General features: G+C 42.3%; 1 protein-coding gene across 1 annotated transcript in view; it reads left to right on the top strand.

Annotated features, from left to right (window-relative positions):
* Positions 1-18,633, top strand: part of LOC110510806 (sperm acrosome membrane-associated protein 6) — a 43,479-nt gene that overhangs the window by 22,447 nt on the left and 2,399 nt on the right. Inside the window, exons 3-10 of the mRNA XM_036975413.1 lie at positions 778-911; positions 6,779-6,850; positions 7,789-7,812; positions 8,137-8,214; positions 9,965-10,068; positions 10,358-10,514; positions 10,854-11,037; positions 13,894-13,965. Of these exons, the coding sequence (XP_036831308.1) occupies positions 887-911; positions 6,779-6,850; positions 7,789-7,812; positions 8,137-8,214; positions 9,965-10,068; positions 10,358-10,514; positions 10,854-11,037; positions 13,894-13,965 (716 nt within the window). The 5' untranslated portion in view covers positions 778-886. The remainder of the gene's footprint in view (positions 1-777; positions 912-6,778; positions 6,851-7,788; positions 7,813-8,136; positions 8,215-9,964; positions 10,069-10,357; positions 10,515-10,853; positions 11,038-13,893; positions 13,966-18,633) is intronic.

Raw genomic sequence — 18,633 nt, 5'->3', positions numbered from 1 at the left:
TTTAGTCAATCTATCTCTGCTTTTCTGCGTTTCAAATTATCTTTCTCACACATTGATGATATTCCATTTAGAATGATGAAAGGGGATTGGGAACTCGTTTGAGATTGGAATTGATGGAGAGAGGAAATCTATTTTGGTTGATATTTTGATGTGGTTTATCAGTATATGGCTGATATCTGCACCTGCGTTCACACCATATGTGTGTTCAAAAGCAGAATTTAGTTTGTGATTGCAGTATTGTGGTAAAAACGATATTTACAGATCCAACTGAAGTGTATTAATAATATGGACTTGTAACTTGAACCGCAGATAAATACATCATTCATTAATGTGTGAAGTTGTGACAAATGTCTTCAAATGGCTCTTCTTTCCTTTCTGTAAAGACTCCCCCTGTTTCACATGATTCACATTCATCAACATCTATTTATTTCTGACAGCTAAACAGATACGGCCGATAGTTGATTCTTTATTTAACTCATTGATTGTATTTTTCTCATTATTTGAAATTATTGTCACAAAGAGAATTTACCTGTGTTAAGAGTCAGTCAGTGTGTCAGTCAGACTGTCTACCAATAGGTGGCACTGCTACGCCAAATTTTCTCTCACAGAACTTTTGCTCTTGGCACTGTAGTAGGATAAATTGGACACAATGTACTTGAGTAGTTTTTTTAAACAAATCAACATGTTTGAGAGAAGTGTATGTACAGTAACATGTTCTTATTTCATAGTGTTTGACTGTCCCTGAGAATGACGTCATTTCATTCCCTCCCTCCGCAGGTAGAGTCGGACATTTTGGAAACTTGTATCCAGCGACATCTTGCTAAGATGGATCCGAAGGCTTCTCTCTTCACCCTTCCACATCCTCCTTTAACCCTACACGACCATCATGTCCTCTGTCCCCATCTCACCCTGTGAGTGAGAGCACAGCTCATGTCCTTCATTTGAACCACTGTCAGACTAACAAAGGCAACATCTACCTGTAATTGTCAGTGAAGACAGGGTGACAGTGGCTCAACCACTAGGAGTTAGAAGAGAGAAAGGGGAGAATTGCTCTTTAAGTCCTCGTAAGCAGATGTAGCCATTCTTGGCCCGTAGCTGGTTGCCCCTGCAACATAGTGTTGTTAAATTGCAGAGCAGACCCACACAATCAGGCTGGAGATTGTCAAGTGTTACATAGTGGTATCTTAAGTGTAGAGGAATTATACTGACTGGGACTATTTTATTCTGATTGACACAGCTCAGTGGACTGCCTAGGAGGTCCGTAGAGGCAAATGTCTCTAAAGAGCTATTAGAGAAATGATTCAGAGTCGAGGTTATTAAGATAGTATATTACATATTAACGGAATATATTAGGTATGAATACACACACTGTCAATCAGTATACCTCTAGAAGGTATGTATTATATTGTATGTTATACCACAGCATTGTTGAATACTTTTCTGATTGGCGAAAAGGGCATTCTAGAATGGACATTAACAAGTTGTTATACAGAATGTCTGGAATGTGTATTAATTATATTACATGTTTCATATTGTTTCATATGTTTCATAATGTTTCACATTTCAAACCCACACAGGAGCGGGCCGGTTGCCGCAGAAATGAAAGTGTCAGACGAGGTCATAGCTTTGTGTCGTCGGTGCGACGATGCGTTTCTTTTTTCTTTCGTAAAAAATCATTTCATCCATCTGGCCACCTTTGCTTATGTGAAACGCCTGTGGAACTACTTTTCCCAGCATGCCCCTCTGTCCCTGAGACCCTTAACCTGTGAGGTCATAGTAGGTCACAGGTGAGGTCCTTGGGAACAGGGCTGCATTCATGTTCATCATTGTGGAGAAAAAGAAAAGAGAAGAGTCGCTGTGGAAGATGACTTACTGTTTTTATACGTCAATCAACTCCTTGTTATTTCCCATAGAATGTTCCAGTGTAAAGAATGCAATGTATAGTGTTTCAACTGGTGTTTCCTTTTAAAGTGATCATAGTTAGAGTTGCTTCCACACATCTGAATACAAAATAAAAACCCAGATTTTGCCACCGCGGTTGGATGTCCCATGTCTTTATATCTGATAATGGTACACACAGCCCTATCCATTCTGCAGGTCTCTACTGAATGTTGTGGTACTTATGTACTTGTCTGAAGTGTGATTCCCTCTTAACAACAAATACCTGTTGAAGAGGATGTTTGTCTATGACCTCAGGGGGCCCACCCTATTGGCTGGCTTTGTGTTCTAACCCATCATGGGAGCCAATCAGAAGACAGCCAAGGGTGGTGACCCCGTCAAAGTTATCATCTTCGAAGACAGCTAATGATCCAAATGAAATAAAGTATTTACACACTGTTACTGTATTTTTTTTTACTGTATAAATTGTATGTCTTAATTCCTAAATAAAGACAGAGTAATGTAAACGGTGTGACAGTCTGTGTGAACGTGTCAAGAGGAGCATGCTATGAGCTATGTCTGGCAGATCTGCATGGGAGAGACTCCAGAGGTGTTAAACATGTTATCATCTAATTGAAGACTTAATGTTAATGTGGCTGCTGGCACTGAAGCACTAACCACAGCTGCAAAGCCACATTTAACATATCCCGTACTATCATCTAGGTAATGTACAAACATGCAGTCATCCAGAAATATCATCCTGCTGACCTCCCAGTCACACACTAGATATTAATGGCGAGGATTTCAATCCTTAAATGTAAATATAAACAGAACTGAATGAACATTTAGCTTTACTGCCTGAAGTGTCAGTTCATCAAAGTGCCCTTGTTGGCTACACACACACAACGAGGCACACACACACACACACACACACACACAGTCTTGTACAGCTAATCTTGTGGGAACACACAATTCAGTTCCATTCAAAATCCTATTTTCCCTAACCCCTAAACTTAACCATAACCCTAAGCCGTACTCTTACCCTAACTCTAACCTTAACCCTAAACTTAACCCAAAAACCTAACCTTAAACCTAAACCTAACCCTAGCTCCTAACCCTGAACGTAATTCTAAGCCTAAGCCTAACGCTAATTCTAACCTTAACCCTAAACCCCCTAGAAATAGCATTTTACCTCGTGGGACTAACACAATGTCCCCAGTTGGTCACACACAGGCACACACATGTATTTGTGTGCCCCCCCCCCCCCCCCCAGCTTTGAAGCTAGGGAGGCTGTCTGACTGGTTGTCTGACTCTGGCAGTCCTGGAGCAGACTCTTGGCCAATATTGATTAGCTTGTCTGTGTGGAGACAGATGAATGCTTTAGTACCCAGCTCACCATGCCACTGGAAATATATTAACTTGGTGTATTAGGCACCCTGTCTGGTTACCATGGAGACACAGAGAGAGAGAGAGAGAGAGAGAGATGGGGAGAGTGGGGGTTGTGGGGGGAGGGGAGGGGATAAGGGATGTGATGAGGCAGTGGGCTTGATTGGTAGTCTCTCTTTCTCTCTCTCTCTCTCTCTCTCTCTGTTATCCTTTATCTCTCTGTTGTCTCATGATCTTTCTTTTTCTCTCTTCCATGTCTTTATCCTTTTTTTCAACCTCTCTTTCTCGCTCATTAATTAGGGATTGGCACTTTTTTCCATCACTCATTATCTCAATAATTTCAGTGTCCTCCACTGCACAGGGTTTATTTCCCTTTCTGTTTCCCTCTCCCTCTCCAGACCACCAGTGAGCCTGTCTTCTTTCATTTTTGTTTTGGCTCCTTCACAGACAAACTTCTACTCTGTATTGTTACGGTTTCATGAGCATTTTAAACTCTCTTCACTCCCCCCCCCCCTAGTTTCCCCTCCCTCCCTCCCTCCCTCCCTTTCTCCCTCCCTCCCTCCCCCCCTCCCTCCCTCCCTCCCCCTCCCTGCCTCCGTCCGTCCCTCCCTCCCTCCCTCCCCCCTCCCCCCCCCCCTCCCTCCCTCCCTCCCTCCCTCCCTCCCTTCCTCCCTCCCTCCCCCTCCCTGCCTCCGTCCGTCCCTCCCTCCCTCCCTCCCTCCCTCACTCCATCCCTCTGCTCTGCAGTAAAACTGGTGCATTGTGGTAGCAGAGAGAGGGGACCAGAGACAATGGAATTGAGAAGAAAGGTAGTTGAAACTGACACGGGCAAAGAGAAGGCTTTGGTGCTCTTCCTATACCTAGTCATGAAGTGGGAGAGCATTTCACATGTATTACACTGTCATTGTCAGATATAAGTGGAGTGGTTTAAAGACACTTACACCTCAAGTGAAGATGAACATCTGCTCTGCACAAATCACCATGGGCTCAAAGACACAGCATTTCATTTAGTGTGTCATGTAAATGGAATATCCATGGAATCTGAATTAGAATTCTATGTGAATATCTTGTATCTCAGTGACATCCTTTATGACATCATACATTCATATTCAACAATACAGTAAGTTTTGGAACCTCAACCAACTTTTCCCACATGACAGCACATCATCCTGAAGATGTGGGAGTGGGGGTTGTGGGTTCTGTATGCCAGCACGTTGTTCAAACCCTCTTCTAGCTGCTATCAGTGCTTTGTGGAGGTTGAAGACAGCATACGTCTGTGTTGGGGACACGTCCTCACCGAATACAACATTCGAAATGTAGACTCGTGCTTTAAAAAACTAGAGAATATATTCAATAACAACCAGAAAGTGATTGAGGCAGGACGAGTTGGTGAGAAAACTGATCCTGTTTTATTTAGGAACTGTGATTTGGCTTCCTAGATGGGTTATAAAATAAGAGGATGATAAGAACTTGGAACTTTGTATTTCTCAGGGAAAGGTTATGATCAGAAGCTGAAGGAGATCCTAAATGCTGAGATCATGCCCATGGCGGAGGAATTTGACAAGAAGATGAATGATGGTACAAGTCCTGCTGTCTGCGTCACTCCCAACAAAATAGTCCTTTCCTCATGTGCTTTCCTCACCGCTAATGGTGTTGGGAGATGACATTAAATAATTGCTTTTGGAGAGAGAGTTAGGTTATTACGGTGGATTTTGTTTTCTGCATACTGTATCACAGTCATGGATGTTCAAAGTTTGATCAGAAAAAAACACTTTGCCTTCCAAGAATGGAATGGACATTTTATTTGATGCACACAACCACCATTACTAGGTATGACTGTGAGATGTGGTTGTCTTACCTAGCTACCTTAAGATAAATCCTCTGCAGATGTAGGGTCATCATTTGAGACAGTTTGCTACAGCAGGAAAATAATCCTGTAGCAACATGAAATGTGAATTAATATGTGGATCATAATGAATGGACATTTGTGTAGGGGTTGATACATTTAAGGTATAAACAAGTCTGAAATGTCAAAGTGTAAAGTACAAACTTCAGAAGTATTAAAACCTCAAATACACAACATGTTTTACATTTCCTGCTTTGCAGGGAAGTACCCCTGCAACAGGGTGATTCAATTGTAATCCTGTAACTGTAAGTCGCTCTGGATAAGAGTTTCGGCTAAATGACTAAGATGTAAATGTACTGTATAACTCTCTCTCAAACTTTCCTACATCCCCATGCTTTTTGATTCCCTTGTTTTACACTGGATGTTTTACACTGGATGTTTTACACTGGATGTTTTACACAGGGGGCAGTGTTTTACACTGGATATTTTACACTGGATGTTTTACACTGGGGGCAGTGTTTTACACTGGATGTTTTACACTGGGGGCAGTGTTTTACACTGGATATTTTACACTGGATGTTTTACACTGAGGGCAGTGTTTTACACTGGGGGCAGTGTTTTACACTGGATGTTTTACACTGGGGGCAGTGTTTTACACTGGGGGCAGTGTTTTACACTGGATGGTTTACACTGGGTATTTTACACTGGATGTTTTACACTGGATGTTTTACACTGGGGGCAGTGTTTTACACTGGATGTTTTACACTGGATGTTTTACACTGGATGTTTTACACTGGATGTTTTACACTGGGGGCAGTGTTTTACACTGGATATTTTACACTGGATGTTTTACACTGGGGGCAGTGTTTTACACTGGATGTTTTACACTGGGGGCAGTGTTTTACACTGGATATTTTACACTGGATGTTTTACACTGAGGGCAGTGTTTTACACTGGGGGCAGTGTTTTACACTGGATGTTTTACACTGGGGGCAGTGTTTTACACTGGGGGCAGTGTTTTACACTGGATGGTTTACACTGGGTATTTTACACTGGATGTTTTACACTGGATGTTTTACACTGGGGGCAGTGTTTTAAACTGGATGTTTTACACTGGATGTTTTACACTGGATGTTTTACACTGGATGTTTTACACTGGGGGCAGTGTTTTACACTGGATGTTTTACACTGGATGTTTTACACTGGATGTTTTACACTGGGGGCAGTGTTTTACACTGGATTTTTTACACTGGGGCAGTGTTTCACACTGGATGTTTTACACTGGGGGCGGTGTTTTACACTGGGGGCAGTGTTTTACACTGGATGGTTTACACTGGGTATTTTACACTGGATGTTTTACACTGGATGTTTTACACTGGGGGCAGTGTTTTACACTGGAAGTTTTACACTGGATGTTTTACACTGGATGTTTTACACTGGATGTTTTACACTGGGGGCAGTGTTTTACACTGGATGTTTTACACTGGATGTTTTACACTGGATGTTTTACACTGGATGTTTTACACTGGATTTTTTACACTGGGGCAGTGTTTCACACTGGATGTTTTACACTGGGGGCGGTGTTTTACACTGGATGTTTTACACTGGATGTAGCAATTGAGATATATTTTTCTCTCCTTCTCTCCTCCTTCTCTCTCTATCCATCAGACACAGTGTATGACGAGAGGTTACTGACAGCTGCAGACAATTTCATTGCGGCTGCCTTCAAACTGCCTAGAGGTGAGACATAATCGCCTTCTCTCCCTTGTATTTCCTTTTCCTCACTACTACCTCACACCATATTTCAGAACCTTTCTTTCATATCCAGACCGTTACTTGCCATGGGGTAAGTAGCATCAGAGAAATGTCTTCATTCTTACCTTACCTTCCCAACGTGTCATCTGTATAGTGTGGACTCTGTATAGTATGGACTCTGTATAGTATGGGCTCTGTATAGTATGGACTCTGTATAGTATGGACTCTGTATAGTATGGGCTCTGTATAGTGTGGACTCTGTATAGTATGGACTCTGTATAGTATGGGCTCTGTATAGTATGGACTCTGTATAGTATGGACTCTGTATAGTATGGACTCTGTATAGTATGGACTCTGTATAGTATGGGCTCTGTATAGTGTGGACTCTGTATAGTATGGACTCTGTATAGTATGGACTCTGTATAGTATGGACTCTGTATAGTATGGACTCTGTATAGTGTGTACTCTGTATAGTATGGACTCTGTATAGTATGGACTCTGTATAGTGTGGACTCTGTATAGTATGGACTCTGTATAGTATGGACTCTGTATAGTATGGACTCTGTATAGTGTGGACTCTGTATAGTATGGACTCTGTATAGTATGGACTCTGTATAGTATGGACTCTGTATAGTATGTACTCTGTATAGTGTGGACTCTGTATAGTATGGACTCTGTATAGTATGGTCTCTGTATAGTATGGACTCTGTATAGTATGGACTCTGTATAGCTCTGTATATTACTTTTATCAGTCTAACGATATACTTGGTTCTACACTGAACCATGTCAATCAAGTCAAGACAACTTGTCATGTCGATGTTCATCAGTAAAAATGTTTTTGTTGTTGTTGCTTAAATAGTTTTCTCTGCCTCTTCTTTCTTTCTTGTAATTTTTTTTGTTTTCCCCCTATTATCTCTACCCAGCTTCTGGATGTTTCCCTCCATGTGGTGAGTGACTGTTTCCTCCTCAAGTGTTCCTCCTCGCATGACCTTCCTGTTTAATCTCATGAACTCTTAGTAGCTCTGCTCAGCTATGGCCTCAACATGTTAAAAAGATTCCAACTATTCTATGAATCAATCTATGATAGCAAGGTAGTTGTAATACCTGCTGTCAATATAATAGTTAGTTAAAATAATTATACTAAGACATGTTATACGAAGTATTAAATATATTTAATTTCCTATTGAATTCCTATGGTATTTCCTTTCTATTCTACCTTGTTCTAGAAATGTATAGGCCATGTGTTGCATTTCCTCCCATGGGTTCCTCAGGTTTTCAGACTACTGGTTATGTCTACAACTGCATCACCTGTCAGTATGACTCCTGTGAGTTCCCACTTGACTGTCCAAGTGAGTAACAAAACCCCACCACATCAAATCTATTGACCATTCACACCGATTTTTTTCATAACTCAAATACCCTCATCTCCCCAATGCCTGGTTAAAATACTTAAAAGACTGTCTGTGTTAAAAGACTGTCTGTGTTAAAAGACTGTCTGTGCAGGACTGTCTGTGCAGGTCCGTTTGTGTTGGACTGTCCTTGTAGGTCTGTCTGTGTAGGACTGTGTATGTAGTTCTGTCTGTGTAGGACTGTGTATGTAGTTCTGTCTGTGTAGGACTGTGTATGTAGTTCTGTCTGTGTAGGACTGTGTATGTAGTTCTGTCTGTGTAGGACTGTGTATGTAGTTATGTCTGTGTAGGACTGTGTATGTAGTTCTGTCTGTGTAGGACTGTGTATGTAGGTCTGTCTGTGTAGGACTGTATATGTAGTTCTGTCTGTGTAGGACTGTCCTTTTAGGTCTGTCTGTGTAGGACTGTGTATGTAGTTCTGTCTGTGTAGAACTGTGTATGTAGTTCTGTCTGTGTAGAACTGTGTATGTAGTTCTGTCTGTGTAGGACTGTCCTTTTAGGTCTGTCTGTGTAGGACTGTGTATGTAGTTCTGTCTGTGTAGAACTGTGTATGTAGTTCTGTCTGTGTAGAACTGTGTATGTAGTTCTGTCTGTGTAGGACTGTGTATGTAGTTCTGTCTGTGTAGGACTGTGTATGTAGTTCTGTCTGTGTAGGACTGTGTATGTAGTTCTGTCTGTGTAGGACTGTGTATGTAGTTCTGTCTGTGTAGGACTGTGTATGTAGTTCTGTCTGTGTAGGACTGTGTATGTAGGTCTGTCTGTGTAGGACTGTGTATGTAGTTCTGTCTGTGTAGGACTGTGTATGTAGTTCTGTCTGTGTAGAACTGTGTATGTAGTTCTGTCTGTGTAGAACTGTGTATGTAGTTCTGTCTGTGTAGGACTGTGTATGTAGTTCTGTCTGTGTAGGACTGTGTATGTAGTTCTGTCTGTGTAGGACTGTGTATGTAGTTCTGTCTGTGTAGGACTGTGTATGTAGTTCTGTCTGTGTAGGACTGTGTATGTAGTTCTGTCTGTGTAGGACTGTGTATGTAGTTCTGTCTGTGTAGAACTGTGTATGTAGTTCTGTCTGTGTAGGACTGTGTATGTAGTTCTGTCTGTGTAGGACTGTGTATGTAGTTCTGTCTGTGTAGGACTGTGTATGTAGTTCTGTCTGTGTAGAACTGTGTATGTAGTTCTGTCTGTGTAGGACTGTGTATGTAGTTCTGTCTGTGTAGGACTGTGTATGTAGTTCTGTCTGTGTAGGACTGTGTATGTAGTTCTGTCTGTGTAGGCTATACGTTACATAAGTGCATTTTCCCCTCATGAAAACATCCACTTGGTGTCTTTCATCCTTGAAATGTTCTTAGCAGTGAAGTCTGATGATTTTTTTGCACAGACAGCCTCCCCAAGGTACCCTTTAAATCCTTGGTTTCTTTATGTAAGGTGACAGTCCCCTCCCACACACCATGGTATTCATATCCACCCAGTGCTGCACAATTACTGTTCAGCATATCATCCCTTCCAGTGCACCCCGCTAGAGGCTGTATTTAAATATTATCATTAAGAAGACTCAGACTGCCACTGTCTGCTGCCCCCTGAGAACAGCTTCACCACAAGGTGAGAGAGTTTCACTGTGTGTGTGTGTGTGTGTGTGTGTGTGTGTGTGTGTGTGTGTGTGTGTGTGTGTGTGTGTGTGTGTGTGTGTCTACAGCAAAAAACATCACAGTCATGGAGAACAACCGGACACAGATGAGGTGTGACGTCCCCTTTCCCCTGCCTTATGAAATGAAAGTGGTCTGGAGGTTTGCAGAGGAGGTCAGTGGATGTTATGGGATGTAGCTAGTTCTCCTATCCTTAGAGTGCCAATGCTGGAGATAATGGCCTAGCCCTAGCATGTCCATCATTATACAGTACCCACTACAAATCCTCACAATCAGGGCCCAAGTATGTCTTTAGATGAGAAACTCTCCCAAAACGATGAGCTGAATTATTAAAGTCATATTATAAAACCCTCCCTTTTCCTGAAACTTCCATTTAGACATGATTCCTTTGTAGTGAGAGAAGATCAGAGGATTGTGCAGTCATGTTGTCCCCTGACTTGCAGATCAGGACCCAGCAGGTGGATCAGTTTGAGGAGGTGACAGTAGGGATAGACCGGCTCTACTCTATCCCCTCAGCTGGTCTGCGACACCAGGGTACATACCAGTGTGAGATCTACTCTGACCAGCGCTCCTTAGTCAGACTTTACTACCACCTCATAGGTAATGATAGTGTTGTAGAGAGACATTCATTCAAGTCCCATATTATTTTCTATGTGTTGTTTGGTGGTGACTCGCCATTCACCATCAATGTGTAGCAAGGTGGTCATTTTGTGCCAGAGAGCTTAACCACACATCTTTGTATATATCTTTATAGTCGATGTATCTCCTCTCTTTTTCTCTGTTATCTCCTCTATCTATCTCTCTGTGCTCTGAGTCTCTGACCTCTCTCTCCGCCATCTCTATCTCTCCCTCAATCTCTCCATCCCCACTCCCTTCCTCAACCCTGTCCACCTGTCTTCTCTCTCTATCCCCCCCCCCCCCCCCCCCCCCCTGACCTAGTCATCCCCCAGGTGGTTGTAGGCCACAGTGAGCTGCAGGAGATATTTGATCTGTCACTGCTTCCAGGGGGCCAAATTGTCACTGTGCCTGGTGGATGGTCCCTTGCCCTCCTCCGTCTCCCCCCTCCCTCTCTCCTCACGGCCTGTCTGACTTCTCTGCTGCTGCTGCTCTTCCTCTCCCTGGGGTAAGTGAACAGAGCTGTACAGTACTGCAGATATACCCTTCACTGCCCACATACAAAGTACACTTTTAGAAAAAAGGGTTCCAAAAGGGTTCTTTGGCTGTTCCCATAAAAGGACCCTTTTTGGTTCCAGATAGAATCCTGATGAAGACATCTTGGCTGTTGAAACGATGTTGCTCCTAGAGTGTGCGGCTCTCCTTTTCTTTTTCAGTAACTCTTTTTTGTTCCGTGTAGAACCCCCTGGGGAAAGGGTTCTATGTGGAACCCAATAAGGTTCTACCTGGAACTAAAACGGTTCTAACCTGGAAACAAAACGTTTTTTCAAAGGCAGCGTTTCCCAAACTTGGGACCCCAAGCTGTGCACATTTGGTTTTTGCCCTAACACTACACTGCTGATTCAAATGATAAAATCTTGATGATTAGATGATTATTTGAATGAGCTGTGTAGTGTTAGGACAAAAAACAAAACGTGCAATCCCGAAACGGCCCTGTTCTATGGGGAACGCCACAGAACCCTTTTAGGTTCTAGATAGCACCTTTTGTATACACCCTATATGCCCTCGGTGTCAGTGTCCCAGCTCACATACAGTGCCTTGCGAAAGTATTCGTCCCCCTTGAACTTTGCGACCTTTTGCCACATTTCAGGCTTCAAACATAAAGATATAAAACTGTATTTTTTGTGAAGAATCAACAACAAGTGGGACACAATCATGAAGTGGAACGACATTTATTGGATATTTCAAACTTTTTTAACAAATCAAAAACTTAAAAATTGGGCGTGCAAAATTATTCAGCCCCCTTAAGTTAATACTTTGTAGCGCCACCTTTTGCTGCGATTACAGCTGTAAGTCGCTTGGGGTATGTCTCTATCAGTTTTGCACATCGAGAGACTGAAATTTTTTCCCATTCCTCCTCGCAAAACAGCTTGAGCTCAGTGAGGTTGGATGGAGAGCATTTGTGAACAGCAGTTTTCAGTTCTTTCCACAGATTCTCGATTGGATTCAGGTCTGGACTTTGACTTGGCCATTCTAACACCTGGATATGTTTATTTTTGAACCATTCCATTGTAGATTTTGCTTTATGTTTTGGATCATTGTCTTGTTGGAAGACAAATCTCCGTCCCAGTCTCAGGTCTTTTGCAGACTCCATCAGGTTTTCTTCCAGAATGGTCCTGTATTTGGCTCCATCCATCTTCCCATCAATTTTAACCATCTTCCCTGTCCCTGCTGAAGAAAAGCAGGCCCAAACCATGATTCTGCCACTACCATGTTTGACAGTGGGGATGGTGTGTTCAGCTGTGTTGCTTTTACGCCAAACATAACGTTTTGCATTGTTGCCAAAAAGTTCAATTTTGGTTTCATCTGACCAGAGCATCTTCTTCCACATGTTTGGTGTGTCTCCCAGGTGGCTTGTGGCAAACTTTAAACAACACTTTTTATGGATATCTTTAAGAAATGGCTTTCTTCTTGCCACTCTTCCATAAAGGCCAGATTTGTGCAATATACGACTGATTGTTGTCCTATGGACAAAGTCTCCCACCTCAGCTGTAGATCTCTGCAGTTCATCCAGAGTGATCATGGGCCTCTTGGCTGCATCTCTGATCAGTCTTCTCCTTGTATGAGCTGAAAGTTTAGAGGGACGGCCAGGTCTTGGTAGATTTGCAGTGGTCTGATACTCCTTCCATTTCAATATTATCGCTTGCACAGTGCTCCTTGCGATGTTTAAAGCTTGGGAAATCTTTTTGTATCCAAATCCGGCTTTAAACTTCTTCACAACAGTATCTCGGACCTGCCTGGTGTGTTCCTTGTTCTTCATGATGCTCTCTGCGCTTTTGACGGACCTCTGAGACTATCACAGTGCAGGTGCATTTATACAGAGACTTGATTACACACAGGTGGATTGTATTCATCATCATTAGTCATTTAGGTCAACATTGGATCATTCAGAGATCCTCACTGAACTTCTGGAGAGAGTTTGCTGTACTGAAAGTAAAGGGGCTGAATAATTTTGCACGCCCAATTTTTCAGTTTTTGATTTGTTAAAAAAGTTTGAAATATCCAATAAATGTCGTTCCACTTCATGATTGTGTCCCACTTGTTGTTGATTCTTCACAAAAAAATGCAGTTTTATATCTTTATGTTTGAAGCCTGAAATGTGGCAAAAGGTCGCAAAGTTCAAGGGGGCCGAATACTTTCGCAAGGCACTGTGCACAGAGCTGTAGATAGACCTTTGACAGTGTTAGTATCCCTCCTCCCTCACAGATGGAGACAATCATTTTTATTCTATAGGCTATAGTATAGACGGTTATTAACGCAGAGAGTGCCTTAATACCCCTTAGCCGTGGCATATTCACCATACGGTGCCTCTTCAGGCCTTATTGCTGTATTAAAGCCATGTTGCTTTAACAGCATCGGATTGCTTTTTTGCCGTGCTGCCAATAAAGATGGTTTGAATCTGAATGTGACTTAACCAGAGAAAGGGCTGTCCCTGTCAAATACGGACAGGCAGTTTCAAATCCTTTCATATCTAGTTTCCAGAACAGTAATGAGGTTCATGTTTGCTATGTAACTGTGACACTATATCTCATTTCTTGGGGCCTAAAATGATATGAACACTTAGAGCTCCAATAAGACCAAAAATATTAGATTCTCCCTCAAAAATTATACATATCTAGTCTCATATGATGGCCATCATACCCAATTCAGCACTCATACCAGAGCTGTTTTATTTATGCATTATGTCATGTGTATATTACAGATATTACCAAGGGGATATCCTAGTCTAGACATGGGTATAGTCTTACATATCACGGAGAAGCTCTCGTCTGGACTAACTCATCTGTGTACCTGGTTGTCACAGGATTCTGCACTGGTGGTCGATAAAGAAAGAGAAGAGTGATGTGGAGCAAGCTGAAGACGATCCAGATTCAAGGTGCCCAGTGCGGGAGATTTATCTACTGCAATAAAAACGAGCAATCGGTCTTTAGCTGGTTTCACCACTAGAGGGCGATAAGCACATGTTAATATCTGTAACTTCAGTGCTTTAAGGCAGGAGTCATTAAGATCGGTTGCCTTACCTTCCTGATGTAAGACAGTATTTGTTATAATGACAATGATTAGGCTACTATCATCACCACATACTGTGGCATGGTGAGACCAGGGAATGCTTTATGGGACAGATTCAACACATGTTTACTTGTTCAAAGACCCTTACTGTTATGACAGATTCGATGTGATACATAATGTGACCTTTTTAATTAAGAAATCCTCAAACCTCAACCCTAACCTAGCCTCAACCCTTACCGTAACCCTAGCTTCATTTCCACATCCCGGCTCAACCCTAACCCTCAACCCTCAACCCTAACCCTCAACCCTAACCTTAACCCTAACAAAAAAATAATTAGACACGGATTGTTAACTGTTAACTGTTAACTGATCATTAACTGTGACAGACATATGGATTAAAACTATTGTATGAATTAACCCCTTCATTGGTTGAAAAAGATAGATCTAAAGAATGGTTTAAGCGATTTAGAAAATACAAAGTAATCTATTGTATTGTGTTTAATATAAAACTTTATTTTGCCCTGGTGAGGCAGACAAAGTTATGCTACAGTATTGTCAACTTGATGTGGCTCATGAGTATTACTGTATTATTAGTTCACTGTATTCTGGCTAGGTGGTTGTGAGACTATTGTGACACTGACCATACCATGATGGAGGGAACATGATCTGAGGAGAGGCGGAGCGTTACTGGCGTTATAAACCCTCAGTGTGTGTCTAAATATATACAGACATGACTCATCGCTTAACCCAGCCATTTAACAGGCGCTGAGGGTGTATTTTTTTCCTATGGTTTGTTCAGTTGTCTGGGCAATGGGTGATGCATCAAGGGGCCTCCTAGCTGGAAGTGTATTCTAGATTTGATCAAACCTGGAATCAAATTTTCCACTTCATGATATGCTGTTGTGGTTTGTGGCTTTTTGACCACCTACCGGACCAAACACTCTTTTTATTTAGTTTTTCTTAACCTTTATTTAACGAGGCAAGTCAGTTTTAAGAACACATTTTTATTTACAATGACGGCCTACCCCGACCAAACCCGGACGACGCTGGGCAAATTGTGCGCCTCCCTATGGGACTCTCAATCACGGCTGGATTTTATGGAGTTAATGGAGAAACCAAGGCAGAATCTCAAATTTGATGAAAATCACTACTATATCCAGTTGAAGTCGGAAGTTTACATACACCTTAGCCAAATACATTTAAACTCAGTTTTTCACAATTCCTGACATTTAATCCTAGTAAAAAATCCCTGTCTTAGGTCAGTTAGGATCACCACTTTATTTTAAGAATGTGAGATGTCAGAATAATGCTAGAGAATGATTTATTTTAGCTTTTATTTATTTCATCACATTCCCAGTAGGTCAGAAGTTTACATAGAATCAATTAGTATTTGGTAGCATTGCCTTTAAATTGTTTAACTTGAGTCAAAAGTTTCCGGTAGCCTTTCACAAGCTTCCCACAATAAGTTGGGTTTATTTTGGCCCATTCCTCCTGACAGAGCTGGTGTAACTGAGTCAGGTTTGTTGGCCTCCTTGCACGCACACGCTTGTTCAGTTCTGCCCACAAATGTTCTATAGGATTGAGGTCAGGGCTTTGTGATGACCACTCCAATACCTTGACTTTGTTGTCCTTAATCCATTTTGCCACAACTTTGGAAGTATGCTTGGGGTCATTGTCCATTTGGAAGACCCATTTGCGACCAAGCTTTAACTTCCTGACTGATGTCCTGAGATGTTGCTTCAATATATCCACATAATTTTCCTGCCTCATGATGCCATCAATTTTGTGAAGTGCACCAGTCCCTCCTGCAGCAAAGCACCCCCACAACATGATGCAGCCATCCCTGTGCTTCAAGGTTGGGATGGTGTTATTCGGCTTACATGCCTCCCCTTGCATTTTACTTCAGTCATAAACTGTAGATTCATTCAATCAAACGCATTCAATTCAATAATTGAAAAAAAGTACCTCAATTTTCATTGAGTTGACATGAATTGACTTTGACCACAACCCTGTACACCACATGATCGCAGCATTTTATCATTGAGCATTAACCTTAACTTAGAGTCACCAATATCGCAAAGATGAATATATGTCACAAATCAGCCCAACGTTAGAGCCTGCCCCAGCCTCGACCACACCTGTAGCTTCCATCCTCATGGGGCTCTATATCACTCTGACAGAGGTCACATCACTGACTTCTACTGTCATTTTACCAGAGAAAAGGTAGTTCTATGTAATCACATCAGGTAAACCTGGAACTTGGCTTTGTTTGAAGTCCCCATTGATGTTCCCAGTACTCTACAGATGATGATTCCCAGTACATCCTAACAGATGATGATGGACTGGACCCTCAAATTGTATTAAACTTTTATAAGGGAGTCAAGCTGAGACCAAGGTCTCTTTTACAGATGAGCCTGATGAAGGAACCAAGGTCTCTTTATTTGATGGACGATTTGGCTGCTTTTGTGTGTCCGTCATCGTTTGGAAAGGATTATGCTTTGTAAATGACATGCATTACATGCCAACTTATGTTTTGGTATCTTGGAGCCTGACCCTTTTCATCTCAACAACAAAGGCCTTTCCTTCAACTTGACTGGCACAAAGCATGGTCGTAATACAATTATATCATCAGGGTGACATCTTTTGAGACCTCATGGTCAGGTTGTTGTAAAATAAGGTTTTTAAATGTCTTTTTAGCGACCAGAAAAACACTTCTTTACCTGCTTCTCTGACCTGATACCAATCAAAATATGACATATTTCCCAGACGTCTCGATGTCGGCGTGATAAAATATGACACATTTCCCAGACGTCTCGATGTCGGCGTGATAAAATATGACATATTTCCCAGACGTCTCGATGTCGGCGTGATAAAATATGACATATTTCCCAGACGTCTCGATGTCGGCGTGATAAAATATGACATATTTCCCAGACGTCTCGATGTCGGCGTGATAAAATATGACATATTTCCCAGACATCTCGATGTCGGCGTGATAAAATATGACATATTTCCCAGACATCTCGATGTCGGCGTGATAAAATATGTACAGTATTTTGGGTGTAATAACGTCTGACGTCTTTTCAACCAGAAAAACAATTTACAGCCAGAAGTTTACGTCATGCCAATTGTCCCCTGTCCAGAAGCATCTCAGCCCATAGAAAGAATCAGTGTAGTTGGAACCAAGACAACTGTTTTTGCGATGATTCCAGTAATGGATTGTGACCTCACCAAGTGAGTGTGCAGTTTGTTACCTTACCCAATCAACCCTGAGGAACTCCCAGACAGTCCATAGGCTCCCCAGCCTGAGGAAACTCCCTTAGCTAGAGGCGTTGAAATACAGTATGACAAAAATAACCTCTGAGAAATGGTGTAATCTTACAGGATATTCCACCCCCCTCCTCCTTTTCCAACTCTGAGAGGCAAACCTGGAGGTTTTATCGTAACTCTCACTGGGTGGGAAAAGTAGCGTTGTTTCCATAGCAGTTGTTGCGTTTTGGTGGTAGTTAGGGGTAGTTAAAACTAGTGGAAGTCCATTTCAGTTGCATTACAATGCGTGTTCTCTGTCCGCATTTCACCTTTGTCCTTCTTGCTGTCTTCATCTGTCATGCCTCACAACACGATTCACGTAAGAACTCAACATCTACTGGTTTCTCTGCATCTCGTACGATTATGAGGTCGTTGTGGTACTAATGACAGTAATGAGAATCACGATCATATGATTACATTTACATAGCACTTCTCACAAGGCCGCAAAGCACTTCACTGTGCGTTGTCATCCCGTCCACAGTGAGTTGAGAACATCAGCTCCATTGGTATCAAAGTGGGTGACTATTGATATGGAATGACTTTGAAACCTTGATGGAGAGGTGGTGATGGGAAGGAGATAGATCCGACCCTCAAACTTGCAATACACACACACACACCACATCTTTCCGTTTAGTCACATTACTGTGGGAGCAGTATGTCTCTCGTTGGGCTGCCAGCTGAGAGCACTCCTCCCAGACGCAGGGCAGGAGGCCTAGACAGGGTGGAGGAGGAAGGGATCATTTGAACCAGCTGCCAGTGGTAGTGATCTCCTGCTTCGTCACACAGAGACCTCCTCAGACCCTGTGTGACCAACTAACAGCCTGGGAACCCTGGCCTGGGTCCCAACATAAACCCAGCCCCTCATATCAGCATCCTCCATCCACATCTCTGCGTCTGGGCTTTCACAGACGGTCAGGGCGTTTGGGGATAGTCACGTCATATATGTCACCTTATCAGATAGTATATATATCACATAGTCCCCCTCCTAAGGCAAGAAGTTAGTGAAGCCAGAAGTCTATAACATGATATCAACCCACATCTAGTGAGGGTGATGAGTAATGGTGATGACATAAACTGCTACCCTTCAGACCCTCACATACTCACCACAAGAATGTTTTGACTCATTTTAATCACCACCCTTGTTGTACTGGCAGTATTGACCGGCACTGGCTATCACCAGTTAGATTGGTTAGATTGATACTTAATACAGGGAAGCTGCCCAAAG

This window comes from Oncorhynchus mykiss, chromosome 3, assembly GCF_013265735.2.
Source record: "Oncorhynchus mykiss isolate Arlee chromosome 3, USDA_OmykA_1.1, whole genome shotgun sequence".
In the NCBI taxonomy this organism is placed as follows: Eukaryota; Metazoa; Chordata; class Actinopteri; order Salmoniformes; family Salmonidae; genus Oncorhynchus; species Oncorhynchus mykiss.
Note: the sequence above shows the minus strand (reverse complement) of the source record. Positions and strands in the feature narration are given on the sequence as shown.